At 50.9% G+C, this 15,394-nt stretch overlaps 1 protein-coding gene across 3 annotated transcripts in view; it reads left to right on the top strand.

Moving 5' to 3' along the window:
• PHKA1 (phosphorylase kinase regulatory subunit alpha 1) overlaps window positions 1–15,394 on the top strand; it is a 211,157-nt gene that overhangs the window by 21,564 nt on the left and 174,199 nt on the right. For all 3 annotated transcript variants that reach the window (XM_074964317.1, XM_074964318.1, XM_074964316.1), the window contains 7 exons: window positions 1,831–1,884; window positions 3,965–4,087; window positions 5,113–5,208; window positions 7,496–7,603; window positions 8,698–8,776; window positions 9,813–9,947; window positions 13,373–13,482. In XM_074964317.1, coding sequence (XP_074820418.1) covers window positions 1,831–1,884; window positions 3,965–4,087; window positions 5,113–5,208; window positions 7,496–7,603; window positions 8,698–8,776; window positions 9,813–9,947; window positions 13,373–13,482 — 705 coding nt within the window. The remainder of the gene's footprint in view (window positions 1–1,830; window positions 1,885–3,964; window positions 4,088–5,112; window positions 5,209–7,495; window positions 7,604–8,697; window positions 8,777–9,812; window positions 9,948–13,372; window positions 13,483–15,394) is intronic.

Below are 15,394 nucleotides of genomic sequence, written 5' to 3' on the forward strand. Positions count from 1 at the left end.
AAGCAAAACCATAGCATCTGGGGTTAGCACAGAGGAGTCCACAAGCCAATAAGAAATAACCCTAATCGCATCTTTCTAGACATTCCCTAATTTACTTATTTATCTGAGGCTTCAGATAAGTAGGTTCGAGGTATGAATTGATGATCTATGATCATACCTGGCTTAAAGCTGCTTACAGCATTGCTGCTTTGTGTGTTGTGGTTCTCTGGGAGAGAGCCAAGTTTTTTCCCAATTTTAAAAAGTTCTAGCCCTCCCATTGGCTCTTTTGGTCAGGTGCCCACTCCTTTTCCTTTACCTGGGGGATTTTTGTTAACCCTTTACAAGTAAAGCAAGCAGAAAACAGCCACCAAGAGGGACTTTATGGCTGGCTGGCTGGCTGCCCATAAAAGGGAGCTACCCTGCCCTTCATTTATCACAACCTCCCTGAGACCTATCCCTTCTCCTAGGACCTACAGGTCGTTGAGCTCTGCTACTGTAGCCTGGCCAGCTAGCCAATGGAGGTGGGATAAGGGAAGTAATCCCAGCCCCATACTGACACACAAACCGAGGTGAGCCACCTTGGCTGGTGCACAGCTAAGGAGAGAGGACGATGAAAGTGGGGGTGGGATAGGTGAGAAGGAGGGCCTGGAAGCCATCGTGGGCTGTATGTTGGGCATAACGCTCTGCTATACAGGAACTCCTCACTTAGTCTTCCCGGTTAATGTTGTTTTGTTATGTTGCTGATCAATTAGGGAACATGCTCGTTTAAAGTTGTGCAATGCTCCCTTATAACGTGGTTTGGCAGCCGCCTGCTTTGTCCACTGCTTGCAAGAAGAGCAGCCTGTTGCAGTGAGCTGGTGGGGGCTTGGAACCAGGGAGGACCGGCAGCCCCTGTATCAGCACCCCGCTCCCCTAAGTTCCCTGTGCGGCAGCTGCCCAGCAGGCTATCAGTTGGCTGCAATTCAGCTGTCCCTCCCCTCACTGCCATGTGCTGCTCCTGCCCTCTGCCTTGGAGCTGCTCCTGGGAGCCTCCTGCTGGCTGTGGAGGAGGTGCAGGGGAAAGAAGGGTGCTAATGTCAGGGTGTCCCCCTGCCCCCCCACTCCTGCCCACCCGCTTACCCCATCTCCATAGAGTGGGGAGGGACAGACGGACATGACAGGGCTCAGGACAAAGGGAGCTTCCTGGCAGCAGCTGCTGTCTCAACTTGCTGATCTACTTAAAAGGGCAGTGTACTTTAGAGTGGGGTCAGCATACTTAAAGGGGCAATGCACGCTCTCTCTCACACATAGGGTGTGTGTCTGTCTCTCTCTCTGCCATGCTGTCTCCCCTCCCTCCATTCCTGCTGCCTTGCAGAGTGTGAGGCTACATTGTTGTTAATGTGTTAACCCTGGAGGGCTCAGCCAAGTGCTGGTTCATCATTTAGCAGTAAGGCATTTCTTGGGAAATATTCCACCCTCTGACTATACCACCTCAACCAAGCTTCACAATCATCATTGCTGTGTACAGTATTAAATTGTTTAAAACTTATACTCTGTGTGTGTGTGTGTGTGTGTGTGTGTAACTTTTTTAAATTTTTTATATAAAATAAATATAAAAAAATTTATATTGTATTATATATAAAAGTCTTTTCTCTGGCAAAAAAAAAAATTGTGTCTGGAACCTAACACCCCCCTCCCCCATTTACATTAATTCGTATGGGGGAAATTGGATTCGTTTAACATCGTTTTGCTTAAAGTAGCATTTTTCAGGAACATAACTACTCGCTTAAAGTTGTAGTTACTGTAACTGCATTGTATCCAGCAGCAAGGAACAGATCCCTGTCCCAAAGTGAATTCCCCTTTCTCTTCCAGGGGCGTTATGGCTGCTGCCGGTTTCTCAGAGATGGGTACAGGACCCCTAGAGAGGTGTGTATTGTGGGGTTTGCTGGCTGGATTTTCCTTTGCTTTGCACCAGGCAGCTGCCTGATGTGGGGGTGGGGGTGTCTTGAGTTCCTTTTTACTACATTTAAAACATCAGCCCTGAGATGGTTTAGGTTAATGGAAGTCCATCTAAGGCTGTCTGGCACAGGAGGGGAAGATGGAGGGGCCATTTAATTCAGGAATCACTAAAGCTTCCACATAGTAGCACAGCCAAGAGTGCCAGTGTGCAGTGGCCAATGGAGCAGCAGTGTTGGGTCACAGAGGGAACCCTGGCGGCTGAGGGCTATGGAAGGAGAGGAGGAGTGTTGGCTTTTCAGTGCTGCTAGGGGATGATATCTATCCACCCTGGTGATGGGGCCTGCTGTGGGGATGGGGCATATTTTCTGGGTTAACGTCTCCAGGGGAGGCAGAGGGGACCTGCCATCTCTTGCAGGAGTCCTGCATAGTCAGGGCCTTCGGCCCCCTCCCACTGCTACGCTCTGCTTGGGCAAGATTAGCAGCACTTGGACAGCAGATGGGCCTCCTGGGAGAAGTCAGCGACCAACACTGAGCTCCATACTGATCTGCGTCTGGGAAGACCCTTGCCCCTGGAAATATGACCTTCCAGGAGGGGGAGAGTTGCTTGGGAGAAGCCCATTTCCTCCTCTCCCTCCCTAACACCCCCATTCTGCCATCACACAACTGAATGCTTGTGAAAGATGGAACCCTACTCCTCACCATCCTCCTCACCCTGATGGTGCCATTTGTGCAACACATGCTGGGGGTAAATTATGTACAACTCTGCTATACTCCCCGTTCCTGCACCTCAGCTTAACTCTGCTGAAGCCAGGCCAGAGATGTCTTTTTCTGGGCCTTGTGGGAACACATTATACAGAGTGAGGCTCACAGCTATTGCATGCAAAACCTTGAGCTTTGGTGTTCATGACATCTACCAGTCAGCTGCGAGGAGAGGGAATCCTATGGTTTCTAAGTAAACATTTAATACACACCTTGTAAATAGTATTTGAATACTTACACATTTTAAACAGAAGCTATTGGTTAGTAAAGCTACTGGTGTTCCTTGCACTGACTTTCACCACTCTGCTGCTGTCACGTATATTTGAGGGTCAGCTCTACACTTTTTAGCAGGCACGTTTCCTACTGATCTTCTTTCAGAGCTGAGTTCTCATTCTTTATAGCATAGCCATAAAATGTAGCCTGTGTCACCTGGATTCTTCCCAGCTTGAGAAGAAAGCGCTTCAGAGCTCTGTCAGCAAATAGCAGTCTGGGGATCCTTCCAGCTAGCAGCATTCCAGTCCTTGGGTTAATAAGGATGTAAGCTGTAGTAATTGCTATATAATAGCAGTTTATATGGCTATGTATGACCTAGGTATTGACTGGTCTCAGTTTCTGGTGAGATAGGAAAGCTGTAGCCTGTATCCAAAATGATACAGGTGTTGGGATCAGCACGTAAAATAAGCACCCCCTGAACTTCCCTGAGGCTCTCACTCTGGGGGGCACTTTTTCCACAGAAGCCCAGCTAAATCAGGTGAAAATTTACAAACCCTCCTCTCACTGTGCCTGGATCACTTATATTTCTAACATACCCTGAAGTCTGTTGAGCATCAATCTCAGATGGTGAATGTGTGGGGCTGTAAGACTCCTTGCCCTTAATGGAAACTTTCCATTTAGCATCACAAACTGCTACTGAGCATGTCCAGTAATTGCCACATCTGGCTCTCCTAGCTGCCCTGCCTTTCTCTCTGGTCATGTGCAGACACAGGATTCAACCACAAATCCATGTCTCCTCCCCCTCTCTCTCCTCTCTCTCTTTCTCTCTCTCAAATCATATGCTGCTCTAGAAACCTGGGTTATACAGTCATGCACGATGGGCAGCTACCCCCTGCCTTTGGATGCAGTTCCCAGGGCCGGAGCAGTTCATGGCCAGAAGGTCACCATGTGAGCACCCAGCTGCTGAAGGAGTCAGGAGAGGATGACTCAGAAGGGAGAGAGGGACTGGGTCACTGGGCCAGAACAAGCCTCCAGCTGTAGCTTTGCATGACTTGACCTAACTATCTCTGCACAGGACCCAAATCGCCTCTATTACGAGCCTGCTGAGCTGAAGCTCTTTGAGAACATTGAGTGCGAGTGGCCTTTGTTCTGGACCTACTTCATTATCGACGGGCTCTTCAGCGGCAATGTAGAGCAGGTAAGGTGTGGGCTGGAGGGGACACCTGGGTTGGGGAGGGGAGTCTGGCTTTAAGGGGAAAAATAAGCTGATTGCTTGCTTGTTAAACACAGTCCCCTGGGGTGCCCTTGTCAGTCTCTCTGGCTCCTCCACTCCAAGCACACCCTGCTTTGCTATCCTAGGATCTCAGAACTGCTGGGCTGTCTTTGTGTTGGTTATTACTGTAGTGCCTAGGAGCCCAGTCATGGGCCAGGCCCCCCATTATGCTAGGCCCTGTACAAACCGAACAGAAAGACAGCCCCTGCTCACAGTGGTTTACAAGGGAATAAACACTCTGAACTGCTGGCATGGCGGGTGGGGGAGTGGGGCCAGGCTCTGTGCTCTCCTGTGTGCATAGAGTGAGCACATGGGTGCTGCCTGTTGCTATTTAACGCTTACATGCACATTTCTAATCCCAGCTGATCTGGTGTGGGGTAGGGGACGGGTCTGGGGCTAAGTTCCCTGTAAGCCAGGTGGCCGTGCAGCGGGCTATTAAGCGCTGCATAGGTGCTCAGGGAACCCACCTGGCTGGGACCTGCTGCAGCCAAGGGAGGGGCACCCCAGCCCCGGGGGAGAGGAGGAGGGGCACATGCTGTGAGGAGTTCATTCTCTCTCTTCTCTCCCCCCCCCCCCCCGCCCCCCTTGTAGCCCTGGGGCAGCCTGCATCTCATCCCAGAGCCCACACCCCCAGTCCTGAGCCCCTCATTCCAGGCCCCACCCCAGAGCCCGCACCCTCAACTGTAGCCCTCGCACCCCTGTACCCCCAACCCTCCGCCTCAGCTGTGAGCCCCTTCCGACACTCTGAACCCCTCGGCCCCACCCTGCCACATGAATTTTATGTGCACCAATATGGAGGTGATGTGTCATACATCACCTCCGTATTGGTGCATATAACAAAATTCATTCTGCACATGCATGGGGAAAAATTATAGGGAGCACTGGTCTGGGGGCTCTGCCCTTGGGGATGCTGCGTTGGGAGCTGATTCCCTGTGGTGCTTCCCCCTCAGGTCCAGGAGTACAGGGAGGCCCTTGAAGGCGTGCTCATCAAGGGGAAGAATGGAGTTCGCATGGTACCGGAGCTGTACAGTGTCCCTCCCAATAAGGTGAGTGTAGCAGGGCAGCCTCCATCTTGAGCACTTCCCTAACGGCAGGCTGTGGCATGACACACCTGTCTCCATTTCCTTTTTGCAGTCATGTGAAGAGCCACAGTCTGCAGATCCCTCATTGTAAAAGGCAGCTTCTCCCCAAACACGGTCACAGCACAGCAGCTCTTCAATCCCGTGCCGAGATCGCCCACCCGAGTCATTAACTGCTCGGTCCCAAGACTATTCCCCTGTCCTGGGGACCCACTCTCCAGGCCTCCACCTGAGAGTTCCCAGACCTGCTGGTCTCCCATGAGCCATGAAGCCTTGTTCTCCCTTGAAGCCCTGGGGCTCAGCCTTCTCCTGTAGCCCCAAGTCAGGTTTCCTGTGAGAGGGGTTCCACTGCCCCAGGGCTCCTCACCTGGGTGCCCCACCCTGCTCAGGGGAACCTCCCTCCAGGGCCAACCCCTTGCTGCTGGGCTCCTCCCACAGCCCTCCCTCCATTCAGGTCTTCTGCCAAAAGGCACCCTGCAGTGTAAGTCTCCTAGGCCTCCCCATCTGTGAGGCCATCTCTGCTCCTGGGAGCCACCCTCCTGAATTAACCCCTTGCTTCTGGGCCCAGCTTGCACTGACCAAGCTGGCTCTGCCACAAGCTCTCTGGCCCCTTGGTATGGTCCCCCAGCTCTAGCCAGTGCTCCTGACAGTTTTCTTCCGGCGGGTATCCTGCAGCTCTTTCCCTCAGGCAACTCCCTACTCCTTCTGCCAGTTGCCTGGCTTCAGGTATCTCTGACTTGCCCAGTCTTGTTTTTATTTTGCTCTGTGTATGTGGCCAAGGTGCCTTCTGTTAAGCCCCGTTGGGCATCAGCTGCCCTGTCAGAGTCACTGGGCCCTGCTCCCTCTTAAATGAGCCAGTGGCTAACGGGGGGCTGCACCTTATGCCCAGGGCCCAGGCTCTTGCTTAAAACATTAAAGGTAGCAGGAATCAAAAGGGATCCAATCTCCCTTCCCCCGCCTCATGCTCTTGCTGCCACCCCATAGATGCTCCCTCTACCAGTGCCCAAAGTGGGGAGGGGGGTTGATGATAGCTGTTACCCAAGACACCTGTGCATCGCTGTCCCCCTGCCTGGCCAGGGGCAATGTGGTGTGAAGCTGGGCACCTCTGCTGTAGGCTCAGAACAGCTGTGGTTGATTCCTGCAGGAATCCCCCTGCTAACTTTCCCCTCCCCCTTCTGCATGGGCTGGGTGGGGTGAGCGTGGCTCGCTGGGTCTCGTCTCCAGCGTGCTCTATTCCTGGTCATGGCTAAGACTGGGCAGAAGCTGGAGGTTGCTGTGACCCCTGCACTGTGGGTTGAGGGCATGCCAGTTCTCTGGGTTAATGCTGCCCCCTTTCCAACCAGTGTGTGAGGCACTTGAGGGGGAGGGGCTGTGTACTCCCTTCCATCTGAGGTCAAAACAGCTGGCTCCAACACCCCCCCAATCCCAGGTCTGCTCTCCTCAGGATGGAATGGGTACATCTGTGCTGCAGCTGAGCATGAATCTGTCTACCTGGTCTGGCAGGCTCGCCCCCAGCTGCAGTGTGGACGCAGCTAGCATATCCAGCTGGGAAGCACAACTCCTTCCACCTCCATGCCCTTCAGCTCATTGCAGCGCTCACGGTATGCACGCCACTAGTTCCAAGGGACGTCGCTCGCTGCTGAGACACCTGCCCTGCCAGGCAGTGCTTTAGCAGGGTGCTAAGCTCTGCTGGCTGCCCTTTGCCCCCTTCTGACAGTCTCTAGGTCTGGCTGCCTGACCCTGATGAACCAAATGTCTGAAAGCAGCCAGGGAGGAAGGGGCATGCAGGGGACAGCTCTGATCTCCTGGGCGTGGGTACTTTAAAATATGTCAATTGCCTTTAAAGTCAGCATGCAGCTGCCAAGAGTGAGAAGATGCCACAGCCACACTGGGGATCCTCTGGTAGCCTAAGGCCTCTGCTGTGCTAAACCAGGAAGATCCATAGGAATGTTGCTACAATGTTGTGTGGAAACTCTAGCTGCTTCCAAGAGATTTGCATTGGGAGGCCCTGAATGTGTGGTATTGGCCTCCCCTAGTTAACTGGGAGGGGGTGAGGGGTCTCCCATCAGAGCATGGGAGGGGAAGCTTGCCTGGGTAATACCCCACCCCAATAGGAGAGGGCCCCCCGGGTATGTGATGGCAGTACTGAAAACGTTCCCTGCTGGGTGGTAGGTTGGTGCCCTGCAGCATCTCCTAGGCTGTAGGCACTGTCGGCTGCCTGATCTCTCTCTTTTTTTTTTTTTTTTCCTTCCAGGTGGATGAGGAGTATATGAATCCCCACACTGTCGACCGGGTCCCTATGGGCAAGCTGCCCCACATGTGGGGCCAGTCTCTCTACATCCTTGGGTGCCTGATGGCAGAGGTGAGATCACACCTGTCACTCTGGGCTGCCGGTTAGTCCAAGCTTAGCAGCTCTGATCTCTGAGGTATTTGTCTGCTCAGGAGTCAGTCTTCGTTCCTGTTGCATTAAACATTGAGGTGCTGAGCACTCTTGCCTCCACCGTGGTCAGTGGGAGCTGGGAGAGCTTAGCACCAGGCCCGGCAGATCTTTAAATTTGCGAGAACTGCCCATAACTTCATGGAATCTGTGGGTTTTCCTTGTAGCGCCCTACTCCTAGGCGCTCTCTGCATCTGCCTCTGAGTAGCACTTGCCCACAAACACATGGGGCTGTTCTGTTGCCCACTTGCTTGCATTCTACCCAAGGCCTTATTTTCATCTTTTCTTTTTCTGGTCACTGCACTCTGCCTGCGCCGCTTGCTGTCTGGTGCATTGGGTGAGCAGCCTTTTCTGAAATATGCTCATATGAGTGTCTGGAGGCTTGTCTAAGTAACATCATCCACCACACCATCCCCTCTGCAGTAAAACATCCCTCCACCAGGATAGCAAAATCTCCTGTCAGCATCCAGAGGCCGCTATTCAGCACAGCAGTGCTCTGTACTATGACCACTGCAGTTCGTGGCTACTTCACTCATCTTCCAGGCCTGCTTTTATTACACTGTCTGGGTGAGCTCTTCTCCTGCTTCTTATGCTGCTAGCTTCTTCTGCACTGTTGTCTTCTACTTTCGGAAGAGCTGAGACCTGGAGAAGGTGGGATTAAAGAATTAAATATTCTTTCTGGCCAGAGTGTGTTCATTACCGAGTCCCTCCGAGGAAGCAAAATAACTCTGGGTGAAGAAGGATCTGCCACTCCTGTCTCCGAATGGGCTCATCCATGAGTACCAGAAAGGGGAAGAGGTTTTTCCAAACTATCTTTTTCCAGTAGGCTTCAGAAGCCCATTGTAATGCTGATCGACTGAACCTGACAGATAGGGGTTCCCCACCTAATCCAGTCCTCAATGTGTGATCTGTGTTACTGATGTGTTCTGCTGCTAGGGTAATGTTAGCAGGGGTCTCTGTAAGCAGCTTGTCTTCTCTGTGAGGGCAATTCCTCTCTCTCTGGTTATTTCTTCACACAGGGATTTCTGGCTCCAGGTGAAATTGATCCCCTGAATCGCAGGTTTGCTACTGTCCCGAAGCCAGATGTGGTAGTCCAAGGTGAGCATAGCAGTCTGATGTTACAGGTTGCTGTAGGTATGCTACAGAAGAAGGGATGGAAACAGTCTCCAGCTGCAAATGCAGTATGGCTTTCTGCCCACCAGCAGGGCTGGCAGCTTCACCGCACTGGATCTGGTAACTGACTTGATTTGGCAGATGTTATTTGTGTCTGGTAATGGGTGGTGCAGCTGGTCGTCCTTTCAGGAGGTTGAAAGCCTTCATACAGGTGGTGAGCGGTGCCATGAGGTGACGGCAAAAGTAACGTTTCCCCCTTACAGTTTCTCTGATCCTGTGAGATCACTGAAGCTAAGCAGGGTCGATTCAGATCAATACTTTATTGGAAGACCTCTCAGGTGTCGGTGTATCTGTTGTGGGGACTCTTCCCTCTGAGTCAGTGCTGAGCCAATGCCCCAGCCTGGTTTGCTGCTTGAGATGCTGTTCTTTTGGATGGCACTCTGAGAGTGAAGGGGCCGGGACTCTTGATTTAAAGATTCCTTGTCTCCCTTCAGTTAAACAGCTGCTATGTTGTTCCACAGAGGTGGCTACTTTTCAGCAGTGGCTGAAGTGACATGGGAGCTATATAAAGGAATCTGTTTAAGTATGTAAAGCTCTTAAGGGTCCTTCAGGATAGAAGGTGCTGTAGAAATTTAAGTGCTCCCTTTAAGCCATGACCTCATGCCAGTGCCGTTGCTGACTCATATACTGATGAATCTTGCTCTCACCTCTGTCACCTGCTAACCTGGACCTCTTGTCCAGTCCACTGGGCAGTGAAAGCTTCCACATGGCAATTGTTGCTGCCAGAGGGATGGCTCTCAGACCCCCACCCCTCGTGGCGGAGGGCCCAGCTTGTTCTCTAGGGTGGCAGGTTAGCTGGATGGGTGCTGATGCTAACGATGAGGGAACCCAAGCAGTCATTGCCAAGCAACTTGCACCCAGTCTCTGAGCAACCTCCACTGCCCAATGGCCATTCCCCTTTTTTGAAGTTCCTGGCCCGAGATCTCCAGCTGCTGATACTACCCTCTCCACCCTCGCCCAGTGTGCATCCTAGCCGAGACAGATGGCATCAAGGCCATTCTGAAGAAGCAGGGCATCGAGGTGGAGACAGTGGCTGACGTGTACCCCATCAGAGTGCAGCCGGCCCGGATCCTCAGCCACATCTATGCCAGACTGGGTGAGTGGCCGGAGTTTTGCCAAGGCACCTGGGTCGGGGGTGATAGAATATCTGGATGGGACAGGGAGAGGCAGCTTGGGAAACGACTCGATCCTCCCTGTGTCTGACTTTCCAATGTACTCTAATGGACAGTGGAGCAGTGGGTCTTGTGACACTGCCACGGCTGAAACACTGTCAGCTCCCACCCTCATTTCTTGTTGGAGAATGTCCTGAGGCTGCCAGTAACCCTTTCCTGACTGAACACAGGTGTGTGTTTTCTCAAACCGTCCCTGCACACCTTCTAACCCCACTCCTTTAGCAGGCAAAGGACTCTTGGGAGAACTCCCCACCCTGTGTCACCACCCATTCCCCAGAATCCCTCTTTCAACGTCAGTCTCCAACCTGCTGACTGTAAGCCCAGGCTGTTATCAATATGGCCATGTTGGTCAAGCTCACTTCCAAATCTAGATCTTGTTATAACAAGCTTCAGCAGAGCTGGAGATCGATGTGAGGTTTTTAACGAGAGGAAAACCATTTCCAACCTCCAGTGCAGAGCCTGCAGCCCAGGTGATGGGCTCCTGCACGCGGACCTCCAACTGGCTCCATACCCTCCGACTGTCCTGGCAGCTTTCATGGGGCGAAAATCTGACCAGGGGCATGGAGGGTGAAAGGTCAATTGGAGTCTGAACGCCCTTGCCATCTAGATAAGGCAGTGGTTCCCAACCAGAGGTACGTGTACCCTTGGGGATATGCAGAGCTCTGCCAGGAGGTACATAAACTCCTCTAGCTATTTGTCTAGTTTTACAACAGGCTACAGAAAAAAGCACTAGTGAAGTCAGTACAAACTAACATTTAATAAGACAATGACTTGTTTATGCTGCTTTATATAGTTTACACTAAAATGTAAGTACAATATTTATATTCCGATTGATTGATTTTATTTTATAATTACATGGTAAAAATGGGAGTCAACAGTAACACTGTTACTGTCAGTAACACTGTGCTGAGACAGTTTTGTGTATTAGGTCTGATTTTTTGTAAGCAAGCACTTTTTAAGTGACATGAAACTTGGGGTACGTAAGACTCCTGAAAAGGGTACAGTCATCTGGAAAGGTTGAGACCCACTGAGATAAGGGAACACTTCAAAAAGACAGGAGCCCTGTTGTCATCCCAAGCCCTTGACCTGTCCTCTCTCCTTATGGCCAGTTGAATTCAGGCGAGGGAAGTCTGAATTAATGCTGACAGTCCTTCCCTCCCTCCCCCCTTTGGAGACTGCTCACTCTTCAGCAGTCCCCTCTTGTGTTGCTTGCTTGATCTCTAGAAGGGAGCTGTTTTGCACCAGATGCTGAGTGTTGTCAAGGGATGGCCTGGGGACGGGAGACCTCTAAGTCCTATCCCAACCCCTGCTTTGTGTAGCTCCAGCCAGTGCTGCCCCTGAAAGCCATGTGGAGCACGTTGCTAGCACAGCCTTCAGCTTCCTGGAAATCTGCCTGTGATGGGTTCGGTCACAGAGACCCCCTTGGGATTGTCACCTGATGTGCTGAAATTACCTCTGAGCCCATTTTTCCTGCCATCTTGGGACTTCCAGAACCCTGTCTTGTGCCATGCCCCCAAAGCTACAGACTAAACTGAGAACAGCTCAGCAGGTTACTTATCTCCAGCACCCAGACACTTAGTTCCCAATGGGATCCAAACCCCAAATAAATCCATTTTACTCTGTGTAGAGCTTATACAGGGTAAACTCATAAATTGTCTGCCCTCTATAACACTGATAGAGAGGTGCACAGCTGGTTGCTCCCCAGATATTAATCACTTACTCTGGGTTTATTAATAAAAAAGTGATTTTATTAAATATAAAAAGTAGGATTTAAGTGGTTTCAAGTAGTAGACAGAACAAAGTAAGTCACCAAGCAAAAACATGCAAGTCTAAGCCTAATACTTTAAGAATCTGTTTACAGGTAATATCTCACCCTCAGATGTTCTAATAAGCTTCTTTCACAGACTAGACTCCTTCCTAGTCTGGGGCCCAATCCTTTCCCCTGGTACAGTCCTTGTTAGTTCCAGCAGACATCTCCAGTGGTAAGCAGGGTCTTTCTCATGACAGGCAGCCTCTTTTGTCCCGTCCTGCTCTGCTCTTCTCTCCTCTCCCCCCCCTTTGCCCCCCCAAGTTTTGGCACAAGGCAGGAATCTTTTGTCTCTGCTTTGTCCCCACCCCTGCATCATCAATGAAAAAGTACAAGGATTAAGATGGATTCCAGTATCATGTTACATGGTCACATGTCACTGTAAGACCCCCTAGTCTCCATTCTTCCTGGGTTGGCCCACATGTATACAGGAAGGCGTGCAGGTAAATAATCCATTGACAACCAATTGTCCTAGTCAGTGGGAGCCATCAAGATTCTAAACCACCATTAATGGCCCACACTTTGCATGATTACAAAAGGACCTCCAGAGTTATACTCCTATTTCTAGCTTCAGATACAAGAATGATACATGCATACAAATAGGAGGAATATATTCAGTAGGTTATAACCTTTGTTATGATACCTTACGAGAGACCTTTTGCATAAAGCATATTCCAGTTATATCATATTCACACTCATAAGCATATTTCCATAAAACACATGGAGTGCAACATCACACTGCCTCCTTCTTCCATTTTGAGAGCACATCTTCATTTAAACAGCGAATAGCTTCCTCACTGCATGTGTCTGCTCAGGGAGGTGGGAGCATGTCTCTGTATCCCACTGCCTGGGATTTGCTGCATGCTGGTGAGGAAACCCTTATCCAGTGGTGCCAATATATTAACAAGGGGCTAGACAAACATTCTGGTACAAGCAGTGTGGGACCTAAGAGTTCAAAAGTGTAAGTAGGGAGCATATGGCAGTCCTAGCAGCTGGATTTCAATTAAGCTACAAATCCTCAGTTTCCCCTGCAAGGATAACAATGGAGTCTGATCCAGTGGAAGGGCTGTAAACGTTAACTCCTCTCCAGTGCAAGAAGCGTGTTGGAGCAGGGCATAATAATGAGTCCCTAGCTCTTATCTAGCACTCTTCATAGCAGTATTGTCCCAGTTTTACAGATGGAGAAACAGGCATAGAGCAGCCAAGTGACTTGCCCAAGACCTTCCAACAGGCCAGATGCAGGAATAGAACCCAAATCTCCAGAGTCCCAGTCTAGTGCTCAGATGGGCTATAATGCCTAAGGTGCAGCATAGCGCATCCAGAGTGGGGAGCTGACCTCTGACCAAAAATCTTGTCACTTTCGGACAAAGCATCACTATTGGAAACACTCTTGCTCTAGATGTGTCTTGGATCAAATGGGTTTCTTTGCGTGGGGACAGACTTTGAGCCTGAGCCTGTTTGCCCAAATGTCCTGTCTTAGGTCTCCTCTTGGAGCATTTTAGTAACCGAGGCATTGACCTCTCCTCTTCCCACTTCTCACAGGTCGCAACAAGCAAATGAACCTGAGTGGACGACCCTTCCGTTACATGGGAGTCCTGGGCACATCCAAGCTCTATGACATCAGAAAGAACATCTTCACCTTTACACCCCAGGTAGGTGGCCATGCTGGGCAGTGTGGCAGCTGAGTGTGTGTCATGGTGGTAGATGTGCATTAACCATGCTGTGTCAGTGGTGCAGCTCCAACCAGGTAGGCATGGCCTTTAGAACTCGAAGCACAAGCTTCTTTTTAAAGGATGCTGCAGACTGCTAAGTGTAGTTGTAGGCATGTGGAGCCCAGGATATTAGAAAGACAAGGTGGGGGAGGGAATGTCTTTTACTGGACCAGCTTCTGTTGGTGAGAGAGACACCGTTTCAAGCGACACAGAGCTCCTCTTCTTAGTCTCTCACCAGCAGAGGCTGGTCCAGTAAAAGGCTGGTCCACCTACCTTGCCTCTCAAAGAGGCATGAAGTCAGAGTTGGGGCCTTCCCAGTCCACGGAAACCTCTGTCAGTTTCTCCATAGCAGGTGCTTCAATGCTGTTTTTTAAAGGAAGTGATCCATGGCAGTAGTCCAGCCCCTGTGTGGATCCTACCATAAAAGCAGTGTGTGCACAGCAATGGAAGGAAATGTCTCTTTGCTCAGCCAGTCCTGGAAACAGTCCTGGCTGCCCATGGTACCACATGATGCCATGGTGCTCAAGACTCTGCAGCTGGGCATTGCAACAAAGCAGTTTGTGGAGAAAGCCTCACAAGAAGGGAAAGGGGAACAGCCAGCACCTCCTGGTTGGGGAGGCACCAAGAGTGTGGGTAGGAAGTGCTCCTGTAAGCAATTCTTCCTTTTCTTTACAAACAGGGAAGCCCACTAAAGGCTGCTGTCAATAAGGAGAAATTAGGAAAAGCCGTAAAACCTGATTTTCTTTTAAAAAAACAAACAAAAAACCCAAAGAAAACACTAAAATCTCTTGGTTTCCTCCTTTTTAAGAACACCAAGAGGGACTGGTAATAGAGCAGGGAGATTTCCACCTTCTAGGTCCCTGGTTCCAGCCTAGGCTAGGGGTGCAATAATCAAAAGCCAGGGTGCATCACGCTGCCCCATGGCTTTGAGCAGGGGGTTGGACTAGATGATGACCTCCTGAGGTCCCTTCCAACCCTGATATTCTATGATTCTATGGCTCCTATGTGCAGAGAGTAGTTGAGCAATTAAAATCTCCTGCCAACTGGTCCCCAGGCTGGCAGGCATGGCAGAGAGCCTGAGGGCTGCATGGGCACAGAGGCAGGTCATCCTCTTGCTGCAGCAGGTGACTTCTCTGCATCAGGCCTATGCACACTGGAGAGGCTGTGAAGCCTGCACCATCTGCAGCTCTGTAGGCAAACGGAGGCTGTCAGCCCAGCCTAAAGTCCACAGGCTGTCAGGAGAACACAGAGCAGTCAGAGCTCCCATCACCAAGATGATACAGCAGCCATGCTTGTGTCTCTTGGGCTAATGACTTGTGAATGGGTGATAGGAGGGTAAATGAGGAGAGAAGCAGACTATGTGGGAAATAAGTGACGCCCCCCCCCCCCCCGCTGCCCCCATGAGGGCATTTATCTAACAGCGATTGCTACAGAGCTGTTGAAATCTGGTCTGTCTCTGTATTGATGTGCTTTGTCACTATGGTAGCTGCTAGAAATGCAGTGGAAGGGCACTTCCCCTCACAGCAGGATGCTGCTGAGCAGCGCCCATTGCTTTTCTCTCCAGAAGTGTCACTGCCACGGATTCTGATTAATTACTCTGTGGCAACCAGCAGGTTCCCATCGCTGTATGACAGCATTAGCATCTTCCCACACCTGCCTATCAGCTGGAGAGCTGGCAGCCGTGCCTAAAGCAGGAGTCTTGAATCTGGGGTTGTCAGTCTCCAGGCAGGTTATGTAGAAAGGATTTCCTAGCAGCCAAGAACTAGCTTCTCCCATACAGCCTCTGTGATTCTCCAGTATTGCCTGTCTTGCACTCATGCAGCCTACAGAACATGCCACCTGTAAGACCCCT

Source organism: Natator depressus, chromosome 9 (assembly GCF_965152275.1).
Source record: "Natator depressus isolate rNatDep1 chromosome 9, rNatDep2.hap1, whole genome shotgun sequence".
Lineage (NCBI taxonomy): Eukaryota > Metazoa > Chordata > Testudines > Cheloniidae > Natator > Natator depressus.